Source organism: Rhododendron vialii, chromosome 7a (assembly GCF_030253575.1).
Source record: "Rhododendron vialii isolate Sample 1 chromosome 7a, ASM3025357v1".
Taxonomy (NCBI): domain Eukaryota; kingdom Viridiplantae; phylum Streptophyta; class Magnoliopsida; order Ericales; family Ericaceae; genus Rhododendron; species Rhododendron vialii.
The window spans coordinates 3,680,198-3,697,181 of NC_080563.1; the positions used below are offsets into that span (position 1 = coordinate 3,680,198).

At 39.4% G+C, this 16,984-nt stretch overlaps 2 protein-coding genes across 4 annotated transcripts; both read left to right on the top strand.

Annotated features, from left to right (window-relative positions):
- Positions 1-263: 263 nt before the first annotated feature.
- Positions 264-2,137, top strand: LOC131331774 (type III polyketide synthase A). Its single transcript, XM_058365691.1, has 2 exons — positions 264-791; positions 1,059-2,137. Exons 1-2 carry the CDS (start codon positions 512-514, stop codon positions 2,024-2,026), a joined length of 1,248 nt encoding a protein of 415 aa, XP_058221674.1. The 5' UTR covers positions 264-511; the 3' UTR covers positions 2,027-2,137.
- A 1,247-nt stretch (positions 2,138-3,384) lies between these two features.
- Positions 3,385-13,918, top strand: LOC131331775 (uncharacterized). 3 transcript variants are annotated; one of them, XM_058365692.1, is made up of 9 exons: positions 3,385-3,705; positions 4,931-4,993; positions 9,039-9,171; positions 9,568-9,823; positions 11,560-11,688; positions 11,779-11,828; positions 12,199-12,296; positions 12,371-12,658; positions 13,201-13,918. In XM_058365692.1, exons 2-9 carry the CDS (start codon positions 4,946-4,948, stop codon positions 13,678-13,680), a joined length of 1,482 nt encoding a protein of 493 aa, XP_058221675.1. In that variant the 5' UTR covers positions 3,385-3,705; positions 4,931-4,945; the 3' UTR covers positions 13,681-13,918. The 3 variants fall into 3 exon arrangements, with proteins under 3 accessions (XP_058221675.1, XP_058221677.1, XP_058221676.1); XM_058365694.1 differs by having other exon boundaries at positions 3,450-3,705; positions 9,044-9,171; XM_058365693.1 differs by lacking the exon at positions 3,385-3,705 and adding an exon at positions 4,440-4,840.
- Positions 13,919-16,984: the final 3,066 nt, after the last annotated feature.

Sequence of the window (16,984 nt, forward strand, 5' to 3'; positions counted from 1 at the left end):
GTGGCTTCTGTAACTTAGAAGATGTAGGAAACTGAATTCAATTAAGATCGAACCCTCTTTCCTAAAAAAAAAGTGATTGAACCCTTTTCCTACAAATAAAGAGATTTGAACCCTTTTCTTGTTTAATAGGAAATTTCCGAACAATTTAATAGGAGGAAATCTCTGGAGCTGCCACTGTGTAAATTCTTGGCAGCTCCCGTCATGTGCTTAGTTTGAAGGGATTCAACTGAACTCTAATAATTCTAAGTGATCCCATCAGTATAGGGCATGTCTCACGACTGTTTTTGGAAGGAAAGGATGGTAAGTTTGATTTAGTTCTCAAGTCTCAACAACTCAGAAACTAGTTTAAATGAAAAGAATGTTTTCCTTGTTACTAGGATTCACACTTTCTGTCCCAAGAACCCAAAAGAATACCAAAACCATTTAACTATGCATTTCTCACAATTCATGCTGGCCTAGCCTGACACCAACCTCTCTCCAATAACAAATCTAGCTCCCATTTAAGCCTGTGATGACCCTCACCCATTTTCTTCATCAAGTGTTTTCAACATTCCAACACTTGAATCATCTTCCCAGCTCATTAGCCATGTCGAAAACAAGCAGCAGTGGTGCTCCTCCCAAGCAGTACGTTTCGCAAAGCAAACGCGCCCCAACGCCTGGAAAGGCGTCTGTCCTTGCACTGGGGAAGGCACTTCCTAGCCAAATCCTTCCTCAGGATTGCTTGGTCGAAGGCTACTTTCGGGACACAAAGTTTGAAGATTCGGCAATTAAGGAGAAACTAGAACGACTGTGTAAGCGAAATACCTTCCACCAATGCTTCGAAATTTCTGAATTTGGTTGCAATATTTGTCTGTTTCTTAGCTAATTTCGACGAACAAAAAGCAACTGCAGAACAAGGGAAAAAAATTACTAGTGCTAAATGAGCAAATTTATTTTATTTTTGATGTAGCCCAATGGTTGACACTCAACAGAATGAATGCAATGCTGTCACAATGTAGTTTGGATAACTTTTTGCCACTTTTTTTTATGGGTCTTTAAATTTTCTCTGTTTTTGGTAGGCAAAACAACTACTGTGAAGACAAGGTACACAGTCATGTCCAAGGAGATACTGGACAAGTACCCGGAACTAGCAACAGAAGGCTCGCCAACCATCAAACAGAGGCTCGAAATCGCAAACCCGGCCGTTGTACAAATGGCACTGGAAGCAAGCCTTGCTTGCATCAAGGAGTGGGGAAGACCAAAAGCTGCCATCACCCACGTTGTCTATGTTTCCTCCAGCGAAATCCGATTACCGGGTGGTGACCTCTACCTTGCGAGTCAACTCGGGCTGAGGAACGACGTGGGTCGCGTGATGCTCTACTTCTTGGGCTGCTACGGTGGTGTCACTGGCCTCAGGGTTGCCAAAGACATCGCCGAAAACAACCCTGGGAGCCGTGTCCTGTTAACGACTTCCGAAACCACCATTCTTGGGTTCCGTCCCCCAAACAAGGACCGCCCTTACGACCTAGTGGGGGCCGCCCTCTTTGGGGACGGAGCTGCCGCGGCCATCATTGGGGCGGACCCAATGGTGGGGTCCGAGTCCCCTTTCATGGAACTGAACTACGCGGTCCAGCAGTTCTTGCCAGGGACACACAACGTGATCAACGGTGGACTTACGGAAGAGGGCATAAACTTCCAACTGGGGAGGGATCTTCCGGTAAAGATCGAGGAAAACATCGAGGCGTTCTGCAAGAAGCTCATGGCCAAGGTCGGGTTGACCGACTTCAACGAGCTGTTCTGGGCGGTTCACCCGGGCGGACCGGCTATACTAAACCGATTGGAGGGGACCCTCAAGTTGGGTAGTGAGAAACTTGAGTGTAGTAGGAGGGCATTGATGGACTTTGGAAATGTTAGCAGCAATACAATTTTCTATGTGATGGAGAACATGAGGGAGGAGCTGAAGAGAGAGGGAGGGGAAGAGTGGGGACTTGCTTTGGCATTTGGACCTGGGATCACATTTGAAGGCATCCTCGTTCGTAGCCTTTGATGAACTGAGTTTGGTGCAGTCTTTTCCATGAAATTTCACTAGTACTGCTTGGGAACAACCTGCATTTGAAGTTGATACTAGTAATGCTGAGTGAGACCGGGGAATGATATGATATGATAGGAAGAAAGCCTAAATATGAAGTTGATACTAATATGTATTGGAATAATTCAAATTTGACTGACTTCACTTTTCCTTGCACTGCAAATCCAATACTCAGAACATGAGACATGAATGAACAATTACAAGAGTGGCACAAAGATTGTATTGTAGTAGAAAATGTGAGCGCACATAGGGCTGTAAATGAACCGAGCTGCTTGCGAGCAGCTAGACGCTCGACTCGCTTAGTAATTGAGCCGAACTCGAGCTCGAGTTTTAGGCTCGTTTGCACGAATACAACAAAGCTCGGCTCAGCTTGGTTGGTTTGAACCCGTTGACACACTTCTATTTCTGTATATGGTGATCTAGCGGTCCATTCAGTATCTCACAAGAGAAGAAAAGATAATCAAGAAACTAAAATACCCACAGCTTCATCCCAATGTTGTCTAGTCTCGGGCGGAAAAAAACAAAAAACAAAGTGCCAATTGAATTTCTTTAAAATAAAGTTTCAGTAATTTGGCCTCTGTCCCTCTTGTTTAAATTGAGCCTTTTATTCGTAGTTAATCTTGCCATTGCAAGATCATATTGATTTTCGCATTCTTTTTGGAAGTGCGATTAATAATTTAAAGAGTGCGAAAATCACTTTCCAAAATTAAATAAATCATTCCTTAATATTAAGAAAATACATTCAAAAAGGTACATGTGCTCTAAAGTTAATCATTCATCTCCAAGATGATTTACATGTTCCAACGTTAATTATTCATTAACATATACTACAAAAATAGTTCACCTTTTTACTACAAAACAAAGTGCCAGGTGTTTTTTTCCTTCTTGAATTTTGAACATTTGTGTCTCCCGGTTTAAGATGTAATGTACATAAAAGGATTATATGATAGTAGATAAACAGAATAAAAAAGACGGAAACACCTCGACACAGAATCAGGTGTTCCGTCCATTGGGAGGGTCCAATCTGTCGAAGTTTTTCGGCCATTGAATTCAGTATTATGTATTAATTACATAAATTTAATGGCCGAAAAACTCTTCGACAAATGGGCAGGGTTTCCGCATAGAGTAACCTGCACTGTAATTAAGGCTATGTTTGAAACATGTGAAAAGGAAAAGAAAAGAAATGAAAATTAAAAAAATTTCCTTTCCATTGTTTGGTTTAAAGAGAAAGAGGGAAGAAAATAAGAATTTCAAAGGTAGTGAATAGTAAACTTTTCTTCCCATTTTCCTCTTATTTTCCTTCTCTTTTATCTTCCTTTTTTTCCCTTTCTTTTCCCTTTCCTTTCCCTAGGTTCCAAACAGAGCCTAAAGTCTCTGTTTCTGTTTTTCTGTTCGGTTCTGATTCCGGTGGTTGTTCTGGTATGGCGCCACCCAGTGATGATCCCAACCGAACCGATCCGTAAAAAGTAAAATCCTCATTTAAACTCAATCCTTGTTATTGCTTGCCAATTAAGTCTTCCTTTTCTTCCCACTAAATTTACTCTCGCAAAGCCCTAGAACACCAACGCGCTATCAAATCTCTCCCACAATTATACGGAAATCAGCGTACTCACGTTCAAATTCGATCTTCTTCTCAGGTTAGAGCTTCCCTACTATCTGAATTCGACGTTTCTGTAATCGATTCCTTCGTAGTTTCTTCTGGTTTCGTCATTCATGACTATGTATTAGGGTCTTTGTTTTGAATTGTTTTGACTTTTTGGAATCTGACATAGTTGAATTAAACGTATGTTTTCGGTTTTTTTATAAAATGAGAGGATCGAATTGAAGGGAAATGGAAGAAGATCAGGGAAAAAATGGAGATAGATTGTATTTGATCAGAAACGGTTACAATTGAGGGAACCTTTTCCCAAAGTTCTTTGAAAACCAAGGACTTCAGATGTTTGATCCTCTCCAGTATGCTCGCAGCTACTGTGTATGGCATCTGGAGGGAAAGAAACGTTCGAGTATTCCAAAATCTACATACACAAGTTGATGTCGTCTCCCTCAATATTGTTAACTCCATTAGAGATTTCCCGTGTTCTAGAAGAAGAGTTAAGAAATCATCTTTGAACAGATCATTGGGAGTAAGCTGGAGGCTTCCGGAAAGTGTTTTCTCGATGTAAAGGGTTAATATACCTTAGATAGGCTGTTGTTTGCTTTGTTTCTTTCTTGGCCCCAGATTGTTTTTTTAGGGGGTTTTGATTTTACTGGGGTATGCCCCTTTTAGTTTTGTATTTGGTTTGTGCCTTTTCAATAAAATGTGATTATCAAAAAAAAAAAAGTTCTTTGATTACAATTGCATGCCTATCCCTTCCTTCCTTCCCTCCCTCTCTCTCTCTCTTTATACTCCTTGCCAGCTAATAGGTGTAACAAACCAACAACTAATCCCCTTAACTGGTTACTCAACTAACTGATTAAATTAACTTTAACTACCTACTGAAATTAACTACCATGCATGGCAGCTTGCTTATCATTTTTAGTAACCACTGTTGATTTTGATTTTCGTTTCGTTAAATGCGTATTCCCATTAAAATTGCGGATTGTTCGCGAGGAAAATTCCGTCACGAGCTAAGTCCCATAATGCGCTAGCGCGAGCTTGAAATCATTTTTTATAAGTATTCCAAAGTACTCAAATTCTCTAGTCAAGAGCGCGAGCACAGGGTGAGGATTGAAAGCGGGAGCAGAGAGCCCTACTGAAGGATGATGTGACTCTGCTTGCAGTTTCTGGCTATTGTAATTTTATCATTGATATTACAGTTCCTTTCCTATCAATTGACAGTTTTGTTAGAGAATCTTACATCTGTTTGTCCTCGCATTTTGTAGTAATTTGTCCTTACAATGGATGCTGGAAACTCGAAGGATGGAGAATCAAGCACCCCGTTGGTGGTAATTATTCCATGTATTAGTAGTAAATTTTAGATGCCATTACAAGTGGAGAATTTTTTACTGCAATGACTTGGTGCAATTTTGTCCCCTTTAATGTTTTAACTCTTGAGTTTTCTTCTTTTGGTGATGTTCTTGGATATGATGTAAATTATCATCCTCGTAGACTTCTGAAATTCCATCTCGGAGTGAAACACTCGAAATCTGTGACTTGAGCATAGTGATGTCATTTACGAAACTTTGTTCTGTCAGGTTGAAAGGATTATATCTTCTGGGAAAGTTTGAGTAATTCTTGTTCATTCTGGCATTGCAATCATCGTATCTCACATGTTACTGCAACATGCTGTTTAAGATTTCCAAAAGGGTGCTTGAGTAGGCTAGCTTCAATACGAATGCTTCTGCCCTCTGATAGGAGGCATTCTCGTTTAGGCTCCCAGCCATGTGGAACTTTCCTGGTTTCCGAACACCAGTGCTCTTGGATTGCCTCCTGAAGTGCAGCTCTAATTATTAAATGCCATTATAGTGCTAGAAAAGTTAAATCGCCCGCTTATTCAGATTTTTCCTTTACTTGCTACACTATGGAAGGCTTTCTAATTGTGACATTCAGTCCCACATCGCCAAACCAAACCGAGCCTTATGTCCCAATCACTTGGAGTCGGCTACATGAATCCGTTTCCTCCATTGAGCTCTATCAAGGGCCACTTGTTCACACAAACCCATTATACTCATATCTTTGCGCACAACTGTATCTAATGTCAATTTAGGTCTACCCCTCCTTGTAGCATTGTTATCTAAAGCTATCATATCCGCTCTCTTAACTACTGCATCTCCTGGTCTACGGTAGACATGCCCAAACCACCTTAGCCTATTTTCTCTTAACTTCTCCTCTATAGGTACTATACCTACTATCTCACGGACGGTTTCATTTCTAATCCTATCTCGTCTGGTCTTACCACTCATCTTGCTCACCTGTTGTTTCTTAATAGATCAACATTCTGTCCCGTAAAACATCGCTGGTCTTATGGCAGTTCCATAGAATTTTCCCTTCAATTTTGTGGGTACCATGTTGTCACATAGTACACCAATAGTGCTCCTCCACTTGGGCCACTCCACTTGGATCCTATGGGTCACATCATCGGCAATCTCTCCATCTCTATTAATAATTGAGTCTAAATACGTAAAATGATCACTCTTTGGTATCTCCTGGTCTTGGATCATCACTCTTTCTTCATGCGCACTGCTGGTACCACTAAACTTGCACACCATATACTCAGTTTTACTCCTACTTATCTGGAAACTCTTTGACTCTCTAATGCTTCCCTCCAAATTTCTAGTTTCGTATTAACACCTCTAGCGATTTCATCTACGAGAACAATGTCATTTGCAAACATCATGCACCATGGGATATCCTCCAGAAATTGTCTAGTCAATTCATCCATAACTAAGGCAAAGAGGTACGGGCTCAATGCTGACCCTTGATGCAATCCTACCGTGATTGGAAATTCACTCGTTTCCCCTACTGGTGATCTAATGGTAGTGACGGCACCTTCATACATGTCTCTAATCACCTCGATATACCCTTTGGTCACTCCCTTTCTCTCCAGAACCTACCATATGATGTCTCTAGGCACCCTATCATAAGCCTTTTCTAAGTCTATGAAAATCATACGGAGATCCTTCTTCTTTGCTCTGTGTTTTTCTACCAATCTCCTTAATAGGTAGATAGCTTCCATAGTTGATCTTCCAGGCATGAACCCAAACTATTTCTCTGACACCGTAGTCACCATCCTCAAGCGATGCTCAATAGCTCTTTCCCACAACTTCATCGTATGACAATACCTTTACGGTTCGAGAGGGGAACATCAAAGTTGGTATTTGACACGGACCTGCCTTTCAAAGTTTGGTCTGTATAGTGGAAGCTACCGCTTGAATCTCCTAAGTGAGGTACAAAGGAACAAAACTGAGTGCTAAGCCATAGACCTCACAAGAACATCTGGCTTTGGGGGGGGGGGTTCCATTTCATCCCACATTGCCTATGTAGGAAAAGCTCCGCCCTATATGAGTGAGCTGACTTCCATTAATTGTAACAAAAAACATTTTAAAACTGTACGGGCCTAGCCCAAAGTGGATTACATCGTTTTCGGATTGGAATGTTATAGACACACATTCTAACATAAATACTTGAGTGGTGGCTTTGACCCAGCTTGAGGGGGGAATATATTATATCGGAAGAGATACCCACTTGATAACAATGACTTTCCATCATCCAAAGTCCTACACTCTGAGACCTCACCCCCCGGAATGATGACACATCTGTACAGACAATGCTTTTTTTGAAGATTAGTGTTATAATACTTATTGAACTTGAAACTGTCACAAAAGAAATATTGTGTGGGATTATGACTGGACATCGGTTGATATAGAGAACCTCAAGTGAAATTTATTACCAGTTGCAATTGATTAAGAGCTGAAGTCCTAATCTGATCATAGTTCTGACTTTCATGAATTCTTGCATTGTCATGATAACAATTAAGTAGTTCGTTTTTTATGCAGTCCATAAAGAACAAGATTAAGAAAGCATTCACATTTGGAAATTGCTTAGTTTCAAGCCAAACTCCTTTTGGAACAATTGGATTAATGGATAGGGATGGCTCTAGTTCTAAATAGAGTCTAGTTTGTGCTTATCATAGGTTAATTATGCTGCTGGCATTTTAGTCCAGGTGTATTTTTCGTAATTTCAGAACTCCTAACCATGGGCCATAGGGTTCGCCCATGGGTTGTCATGTGAGTCAAGTTATTTATTTGGTATTCAAATATAACACCACCAGCTCTTGATTTCCTTAAAAAAGGGAAACAAAGATGAGTTACAAAGTGGCATTTTGATTGTGGAAAAGGTTGAGAATATAGAATCCTTGATCATTGATGCGAGGGGGAGTACTCAAATCAATCATGAATTGGTCATTGAGAATCCAAATGATTTTAGAAGGAACTCAAATTTTTTTAATGCCCACAATTTGGATCAATTGAGGGATGTGTTTTTGCCGCCAATCGATTTTTTCATTCCAGTTAAATTCCATGACATAGTTGATCGGCCAAGCCAGTCATTATCCTTCTCGCTACCTCAGATTGCGGAACTTCAAGGTTTTCATACCAACTCATGGATGCAATTTCAAAGCTTGTTTATTTTCATACTTCGGCACTTCAAAACTCAAGGTCGAGTTTTCTCCAACCAGGGGAGAATGGTGCAGTCCATAAAGAACAAGATTAAGGAAGCATTTACATTTGGAAATTGCTTAGTTTCAAGCCAATCTCCTTTTGGAACAATTGGATTAATGGATAGGGACGTCTCTAGTTCTAATAGAGTCTAGTTTATGCTTATTATAGGTTAAGTATGCTGCTGGCATATTTATAGTCCAGAGGTATTGTCGTAATTTCAAAACTCCTAACCATGGGCCATAGGGGTTGTCCATGGGTCATCTTGTGAGTCAAGTTATTTATTTGGTACTTTCATTATGTCTTATTTGGGTTTAGATTGATTTTAGAAGGTAAAAGTTTAGTAGTTTCCTTTTTTAAATTAGGAAGTCTTTAGTTTATATGTAAGGATGTTATGCCTCAATAATAATAGAATTGAATATTTGTAAAATTGCAGAGCTTTGAAGCTTTCTTTTGAATTGTGTGATGAAATTCTAACCCTAGGTGCGATGCCTTTGGAATATAGGTGTCATGCCTAATTCTAGGAGTGATTCCTAGATCTATCTTCTTCTTTTTGTATTTTATTCCTGTTTTCTGTATACTATGTCCCTGTTACTGTTCACCGGTACTGTTCACAGCCCTATTTTGAATGTGTTTCTCCTATTTTGTTAAGCCCTAATCCTATTTCTTTCATTCAACACAAACGCTAGACCTCCCTTATTTTCCGACATCAGTTTTCCACGAGTATCATGATATCATCCTTTTGTGGGCTCAAAGATATCCTGCTTTTACACTCTGTAAGATCTGTGCGTACAATAAACATTCCAAAGTTCTTCTAATGGTGGCCCTTTGTCAGGAAAGCAATGATGGCTTGAGAAATGAATGGCTTATCCCCCAGCTATTTACTTCTGTACCGGCTCTGAATGATGCTGCTTCCTATCTTGCAGAGACAACATCGTATATAACACGCTGTTTCGGTGATTTTTCTGGTTCGTGCCTCTCTCTCTCTCTCAGGTTTTTGGTTTCGTTGTTATGGGTCCATAAAAATGTGGTAGTATTTTCTGAATATATTCTGAGCTCTGTGGATGGAGTGGAATTTCCTTTAAGCTGTAGCATTGATATGTTTTCCAGAATATTACGTACCTTGTTCACAACTGACATTTATATATGTATGTAGGCTGGTACTGTTCTTTTGGTGGGAGGCCAGTATTGTGAGCACTTGGCTTTGGCGATATTGCCATGCTTTTCTTTTCTTTTCTTTTTTCTTTGTCCGGTTATACTTTGTTTTGGTTTTCTCCATGTGTGTCTGTGGTCTTCCATAAACCCATTTTTTCCTGCATAATATTTGGACAACCATCCCATTCTTTTTTCTGTTGGCCTTGTAGAGCCTTCACCAAGCAGACCATATGGACAGGAAATGGTTACATTTGCTTCTCAAGAAACCAGAGTATCTGTGGTTGGTACTCATATGCCTTCAAGTGGAAACCTTTCTTCAGCTTCTGAATCAGCTAATGTAGCAACTGATGCTCCTCTTATATTTGATGGAACCTTAAGGAGGTCAGATGGAGATTCGTCTCAAAGTTCTAACACAGTCATCCAATCTGCTCAGACTAGCCAAAATGGCATTTCCATTTTCCAGGGGTATGCTGAGTGTTTATTTGTTTTGCACATCCTGCATGAATTAGATGCGGTTATTAGCCTGATTTTTGAAATGCCAACCAAAGTACCAAACCAAAATGGCCTAACAAGATCTATCCCTCCCAGTATGTTCAATTAGAGGAAGGGAAGCCATTTAGGCTTTGTTTGGATTACGGATTACCAAGCTATGATAGGGAAACAATAACTAATCTTAGCTTCTTTACTTCATTTTTTCTCCTCATATTTTCCCTTCCCCTTTCCTGTCTTTCCATAAAGCCTCTAGGGCCTGCATCAATCCATGATCCAAAGAGTTGGCTTCCTCTAAACAACCTTTGTATTAAGAGTATTCTACACAAGAGTCCTCCTTAAGATATTTGGTGTTGTTTGGTTACTCCACTTGACAAGCACTATCGCATGCTGTTTCCTGTGAGAGCACCTTAGTTTCTACTCCATTTGAAAGAGCATTTTGTTGACAAGCCTCCAGACATCGGGATTTTTAAAGGATGCGGTCAAAGATACCTTAAAGCATTTCGAGGGCCATAAATTGCTTCTATACTTAATGCATTGTAGTACCAAACAGGGCCTAGAATAATGGTTAATGACAAAGTAACAATCCTTTTAAGCGCCCCCCCCCAGAGAGGGGAGTTGAGGCCTGAGGGGGGTGATGGTTGGTCTCATCCATACGTCAAGCTCCCGTTTAGTTTGTCTGATTCATTGATGGCTTCTCTTAGGCCTTCATTTTTGTGGCGTTCACCTTTCACAGCTGTAATCTTCCTCGTTTTGGACAAAGCCTAAGTTCTTCCATTAAGCCCCCGAGTCTTAGTATTACCTTAATTAATTATAGAGGGATTTGGGGTATCATTTCTAAGGCTGTGCTGTTGTGCATGATTGAGAGGTTAAGGAGGTGATGGAGTTGCTTGACATCTTACCTTTGTGGTTTTTAATTCATTGAAGTGGGCTCTCACTGACAACACTAGGTCCTCCTTAAGGTTAAGGAGTTGATGGAGTTGCTTGACATCTTTTTTTTTTTTTTTGAAAGGCAGTTGCTTGACATCTTATCTTCGTGTTTTTTGGTTCGTTGGAGAGGGTGATCACTGATAAGACTAGGTGCTCCTTTCCAGTATGAAATGTTTTCAAGTGGCTTCCAGGGAAGGGGTTTGGGAAGATAGAGTCCCTTCAACTTGGTGGCAAAATATGTATTCGTGATTTGATGTAGTAGCTTGATATTGTGACAAAAACTTATTTGACAATGTCTTAAAGACATAACCACTATGTTGTTGGCTGTGAGTTGCCTCAGCTGTAAAAATGATACTTAGCTCTGTTAGATGCATAGTGAAGGATCTGGAAAATTAGAGAGTTGTCTTGGCCAATGCACAAGGTTAAATTGTGGGCAAACCAGCTCATGTATGAGTGCCTTACTTTTGAGGGAATTACAAGGAACTCATACAGAACAAAATCATACAGTTTACAAGTATTTGTAGGGCTCATGCTCTCGGCAAATGACAGTGGGTAGTTGGAAATACTTAGCATTCTTAGTATCTTAATTACACTATTGTGACCTTAAGTTGCTACAAAAGTAGACTAACTTCAAGTTCTATGAGGATTGTGAGAGCTTGAAGCTGACGCTTTTTTGGGTGGAATGTGATTTTCTCATTTCGTCTTTCGTTCAAGAAGAATATCTTTGTCTGTAGTTTTTACATTTGTTCATCTTTAATTTTCCCTGGTGATTTTTGTCTCAGCCTAATTGAACGGGCAAGAAAGACGGTTCGGGGTTCAGCTGATGACATAGGCTGGCTACAGAGAGCTCCAGGAATGCCTCCAGTTGAAGATGGAACTGAAAGGTTTATGGAAATTATTGATGACATCAGGTACGGAGAGCCTGTTTCCTGTTGGTATAAGCTTGCATCTGCGTATCTTGGTTAAACAGTTATTGATTTAGTTGCTTCTTCCTCTATCAGGCATGGTCTACACAAGTTACCCAACTCAATGGTGTACTTGTTGGTCCCAGGTAGCAAAATATCTGCATTTTTTTTTGGTAACTACGGTTCTCTTTTATTTTTAGAAGCCAATAATGGTAGTACTTAAGCTGGCCATTGAATGCAATCAAACATTTCTTTCTCCTGCCATAATGTGGAATGCTAAGACGTGGAAGTAATAGAGAGACAATGAGAGAAAAGGGACCCTGGCCAGAATATTGGCATGCTAGGCCGGCACCTAAGATCTCTCCACCTATGGCCAATTGATGTTGGGCTAGATCTCTCCAAAATTCTGTCACGTAATTATTGGGATCTCGTTTTATTTCATTGTTCAGGCTTCAGAGCTACTTCAACGTCTGTTGAATTATATCCTTAATTGGTTGTGTTCTTGTTGGTCTGCAGGTCTTTTCAGCAACCACGGGCCACTTTATTATGTTAGTACAAAAACGTATTTCTCAAAGATGGGTCTGACCTGTCATATTGCCAAGATTCACAGTGAGGTATCTTCAGTTAAATTTCCAACTTGTGTGCAAGCAAGTGCTTTATATGTCTATGCTAAGCATGTAATATTCAGGCTTCGGTTGAGAAAAATGCCAAAGAGATTAAAGAGTGCATTGAGGAGATCTATTGGGGTTCCAATAAACGTGTCTTACTTCTTGGACATAGCAAAGGGGGAGTAGATGCCGCTGCTGCTTTATCCATGTATTGGACTGATTTGAAAGATAAGGTTGCTGGGTTGGCTTTGGCACAGAGTCCATACGGCGGTAGTCCTATAGCTTCAGATCTCTTGAGAGCAGGACAGCTTGGTGATTATGTTAATGTGCGTAAACTCATGGAGATCCTGATCTGCAAAGTAATGAAGGTATTTGGTTAGTGATCTATTTTCTGCTTACTGATTGCTGTCTTTTGTTGTAAGTACGCCTTTGTCACTACTTAACTGTTATACTTTTTCTTTCTTTCTTTTTTTACAAATCTTACTTGATTGCCTCTAGATTTCATTGTATCAATCTCTGCAATCTTGCATTTCTGAACACGCATGCATGCAGAGAGCACCATACGCCTTTTCTTAAGAGTTAAGAGTGCTTTGTACTTCTGGTGGGATTGATGGACAAATAAGTCATCAGTTCTAGTGTCTTCTGAAATTAAATCAGAATATGCATGGCCAATGAAACTACTCTTTTGCGTCTAGGGACCTTGATATTCTTGGACACTGGTAAAAGAGTTATAGAACAGGTTCCTAATTTACATGATTTATCATACACCATGAACAATTGTGTCCACTCCATTCCATTGCTGCAGTTTATAATCACATGACAACGTAAACGAGCTTTCATTTACTGGCATATGACTTGTCCATTTGGCACAAGACAAGGACATTCTAATTATCTAACGTCTGTGATGAAGGGTGACATACAATCACTAGAAGACCTAACATACGAGAAGAGGAAGGAATTCTTGAGGAAAAACCATCTGCCAAGAGAGCTCCCTGTTGTTTCCTGCCACACAGAGGCGAGCATTTCTCCTGCAGTTCTGGCCACGTTATCCCGAGTTGCACACGCGGAGCTTCCCACACTATCTGCGGGCTCACCTGCCAAACTCCCTGTCATAATTCCCCTTGGTGCCGCAATGGCTGCTTGCGCTCAGCTGCTTCAGGTGAGGTATGGAGAGAAGAGCGATGGGCTCGTGACTTGTCGCGATGCGGAGGTCCCCGGCTCGGTCGTCGTTCGGCCGAAGCGGAAGTTGGACCACGGTTGGATGGTTTATTCACCCTTGAACGACGATCCTTCAGAAGTGGATGCCTCCCAATTTTGCGAGGCGCTTCTGTCGTTGCTCGTGGAAGTTGGACAGAAGAGAAGCCATGAGCGATCCATGAAATATGAATGAGGGCTATACTCAATTTGTTTCTCGTCTCAAATTTGTCTTGTACCAATGAGTTCTTTAGCTAGGTACTATTCATATATGATCTAGGCTTGGCTTCTGAATTAGGGCTTAGTCCACAGAGAGAGCCAGCCACGTTGAGAATGATTCTAGTGAAATACGTAGTAGTTCTTGACGTGTTAATTCTTGCAAAAAGCAATATAATACTATGTTGTTTATAAATTGACAGAAAATTGCTGGGTTAGAAGGTATTCACTTTTTCTTGTTTCCTCTTAGTAGTAGTAATTTCTCTACCCACATCATGAAAAATAAAAGCATTATATAAATCAATCATTTTGTAATCATCTTCAAAAATTAATAAAAATATTTCGCCGTCCAAAAACAATATAAATCAATCATTTTAAAAGGTTCCATATTTAGAAAGTGAGAATTTAGAGGATTTCAATGTTCAAAAAGTTTGGGGTTTTTTCATTTTCTCCTTATTAAAAAAAAAATCGCATTTGTTAGTGTCAATTTTTTGTGGATTATTAGTTCGGCTCGAGAAGAGGAATAAGAAAACATGAGGCTTATTTTGGAAAACTAATGAGTACTACTCTACATATTTATGTGTCTACTCCTTACCGTCGCTCTCATACAACCACCGAATGCAAAAGCACTACTATTTTTTTTTTTTTTAAGGTTAGGATATCCAGACCAGTTTACGCATACTTTAATTAATTTTCTTTTCGGTCCGATCAGAGGACATGGACACTAGAATTAGTATAAAAAAAAAAAAAAAAAAACCTATTCCAGTACAATACAATACCAACTCCCGATCAAAAAATAAAAGAAAAGTACGATACCAACTCACGTGGACGATTTTGCCAACAATCGCAACATGTGCCAAATGTAAGTATCTGCATGTAATAATGTTTGACATATGGCTGTTAAAACACTTTGAACGGCTCAAATTAGGCACTCAAATCCTGTTGAAATACATTGGACGGTTCAGATTGGGCACTACAACCCTTCAGGACACTTCCGTCCTACATGATCTCCAATTCCATGCCAAATCATGTTAAAAATAGGAACTCAATTGTCCTCTAACTACCCCAATTTTTTTTACTAAATAAAAAACGGTTATTTCTCAAATATTTTGGATAAAAGTATTTTTTTTTTTACTTTTTTGATTTGTCTTGTCGAGATGAATCAACGATCCACAAAAAAATGGTGCAAAACTAACAAACGCAAAAAAAAAAAAAAAATCAAATGTTAACTTTTAGAAAAAGTTAAGTGAAACTAGACGTTAGCTCTAACTGCGTCTGGATCCTACGCTTATGAGTGTATACGTGCACCGGAGAGCATCACCTACCAAGTTTTATATCTACATATTGGAGACCAAATCTCCACACTGGGAGGAGAATTTATAATTTACTTCATCTTTATTTTTTTTACTTTTTGGGAGAATTTTTGAAAATTTCATTGTCCTTTTTAGAGTTTTGGAGACCTGATCAAATGTAAGTAGTATTTGTGCACTTGAATGTGTTAACATAGATGGGGTTGTACATTAGAGTATCCACAATGTAATAATCAAAATAAAAAAGATTGTTAAAGTTAGCAGTGTATACTCAAAAAAATGCTCATATTGTAATAACCAAACTTAATAACCTTAACAACTTATCAAATTTTGGCATTTGGATAATCAAAATTAGCAACCTTTTGCAAATAACTAAATTTATTGAATCCCACATCTTCTTAATCAAGTACACCTAGAGTAAAACTGACTCATTTATTGGTAGGTAAAACTCACTCTTCACTTTGGCAAGTGGTTGTGCATTTAACAATATTGATTACTCTATGAATCTTAACAAATGCTCTTCACTTTTACTTATTTAACTAGAATGATATTTAGTGTAGACCATTAGATTGAGAAGAAAAAAACTGACCATTAGATTTTAATTTTTGCTAACTCATTTTGATTATGGGCAAAAGTAAACAACGTGAGATTTGATATTGCTAACTTTAACAACCTCTAAATGAATAATTAAAATATAATGTGATAATTTTTGGTTATTCAATTTTAATTAATTACATTGTGAATGCTCTAGTACTTCTTTCCTTCCCAGCTGCTGGTTGGACGTTCGATTTCTTCGACCAGCTAAAATGCAAGGCAACACTATTACGGAAACACCCTTTCGTTGTTAGCAAAATCACCATTCTCTCTTGCTCCGATTTTTATTGGGACCGTCGCAAGTGAGTGGTGTAATTGGTATCAAGATTTGTAGAGCTGTAGGGCTGGTCCGGACACTTGGGGCCTGTTCGTTTTAGGATTTTAGATTTGAATTTGTATTCGTAAGTAATGAGCATAAAGAGAAATAAAATAATATTGGAAATATGAGTAATAATTGGAGATAGATAAAGAGTAATAATTTGAGATAGAGATAAAGAGTGGAGAGAGATAAGATAATACAAAGTACAATAATTAGGCTCCGTTCCGGAAACCTTCTTAAAATATAAGTACTTATTTTGAAACTTCTCATTTAAAAAAATAAGAAGGGTCATTCCACAAAACCCAAATAAAAAGTTTCTTTCACATTTTCAAACTCAAAAAAAATGTAAATGAAAAAAAAAAATTCAAATTTTTTTGTACCGTATTAAAGATCTCAATGAGATCTATCAAACAAAATCCATAGTGATGAGAAAATTATTTGCGTAAACACATGATTTTTGAGCTTAAAGTTGCCTTATACAAAAAATAAGACTGTTGCTATGAGAGTGGGCGCCGGTGGAGGGAAATCGTACCGACGGCCGCGCAGGGCCGTCTCCGGCTACCGGACAGCCGATCCGAGTCATCCAAAAATTCTATAAGAAAAAACCGAGGGGGCAATCTCGAGAATTAACAGCATCCGAGGTGTGTAGGGTACTTGATCCAAGCACCCATTTTTCGTGTATATGATTTCACACGAAAAAGGGGTGCTCGGATCAAGCACCCTACACACCTTGGATGCTATTAATTCCCGCGTAAGCCTCCTCGGTTTTTTTTTATAGAATTTTTGGACGGCTCGGATCGACCGTCCGGTAGCCGGAGACGGCCCGGCGCCGCCGTCGGTACGATTTCCCTCCCCGGCCGATCGGTACCTATATAAATTCTTCCAAAATAAGTACCAACCTTTTTATTTTCCGGAACAAGGCTTCTTATTAGACAAAAAATAAGTTCTTATTTCGGTTCTGGAACGGGCCCTTAGAATCCAAATCCCGCAACTAGGGGTGAGCACGGACTGGATTGGTCCAGTTTTATAGTAAATCAAGAACCAAACCACTACATACGGAT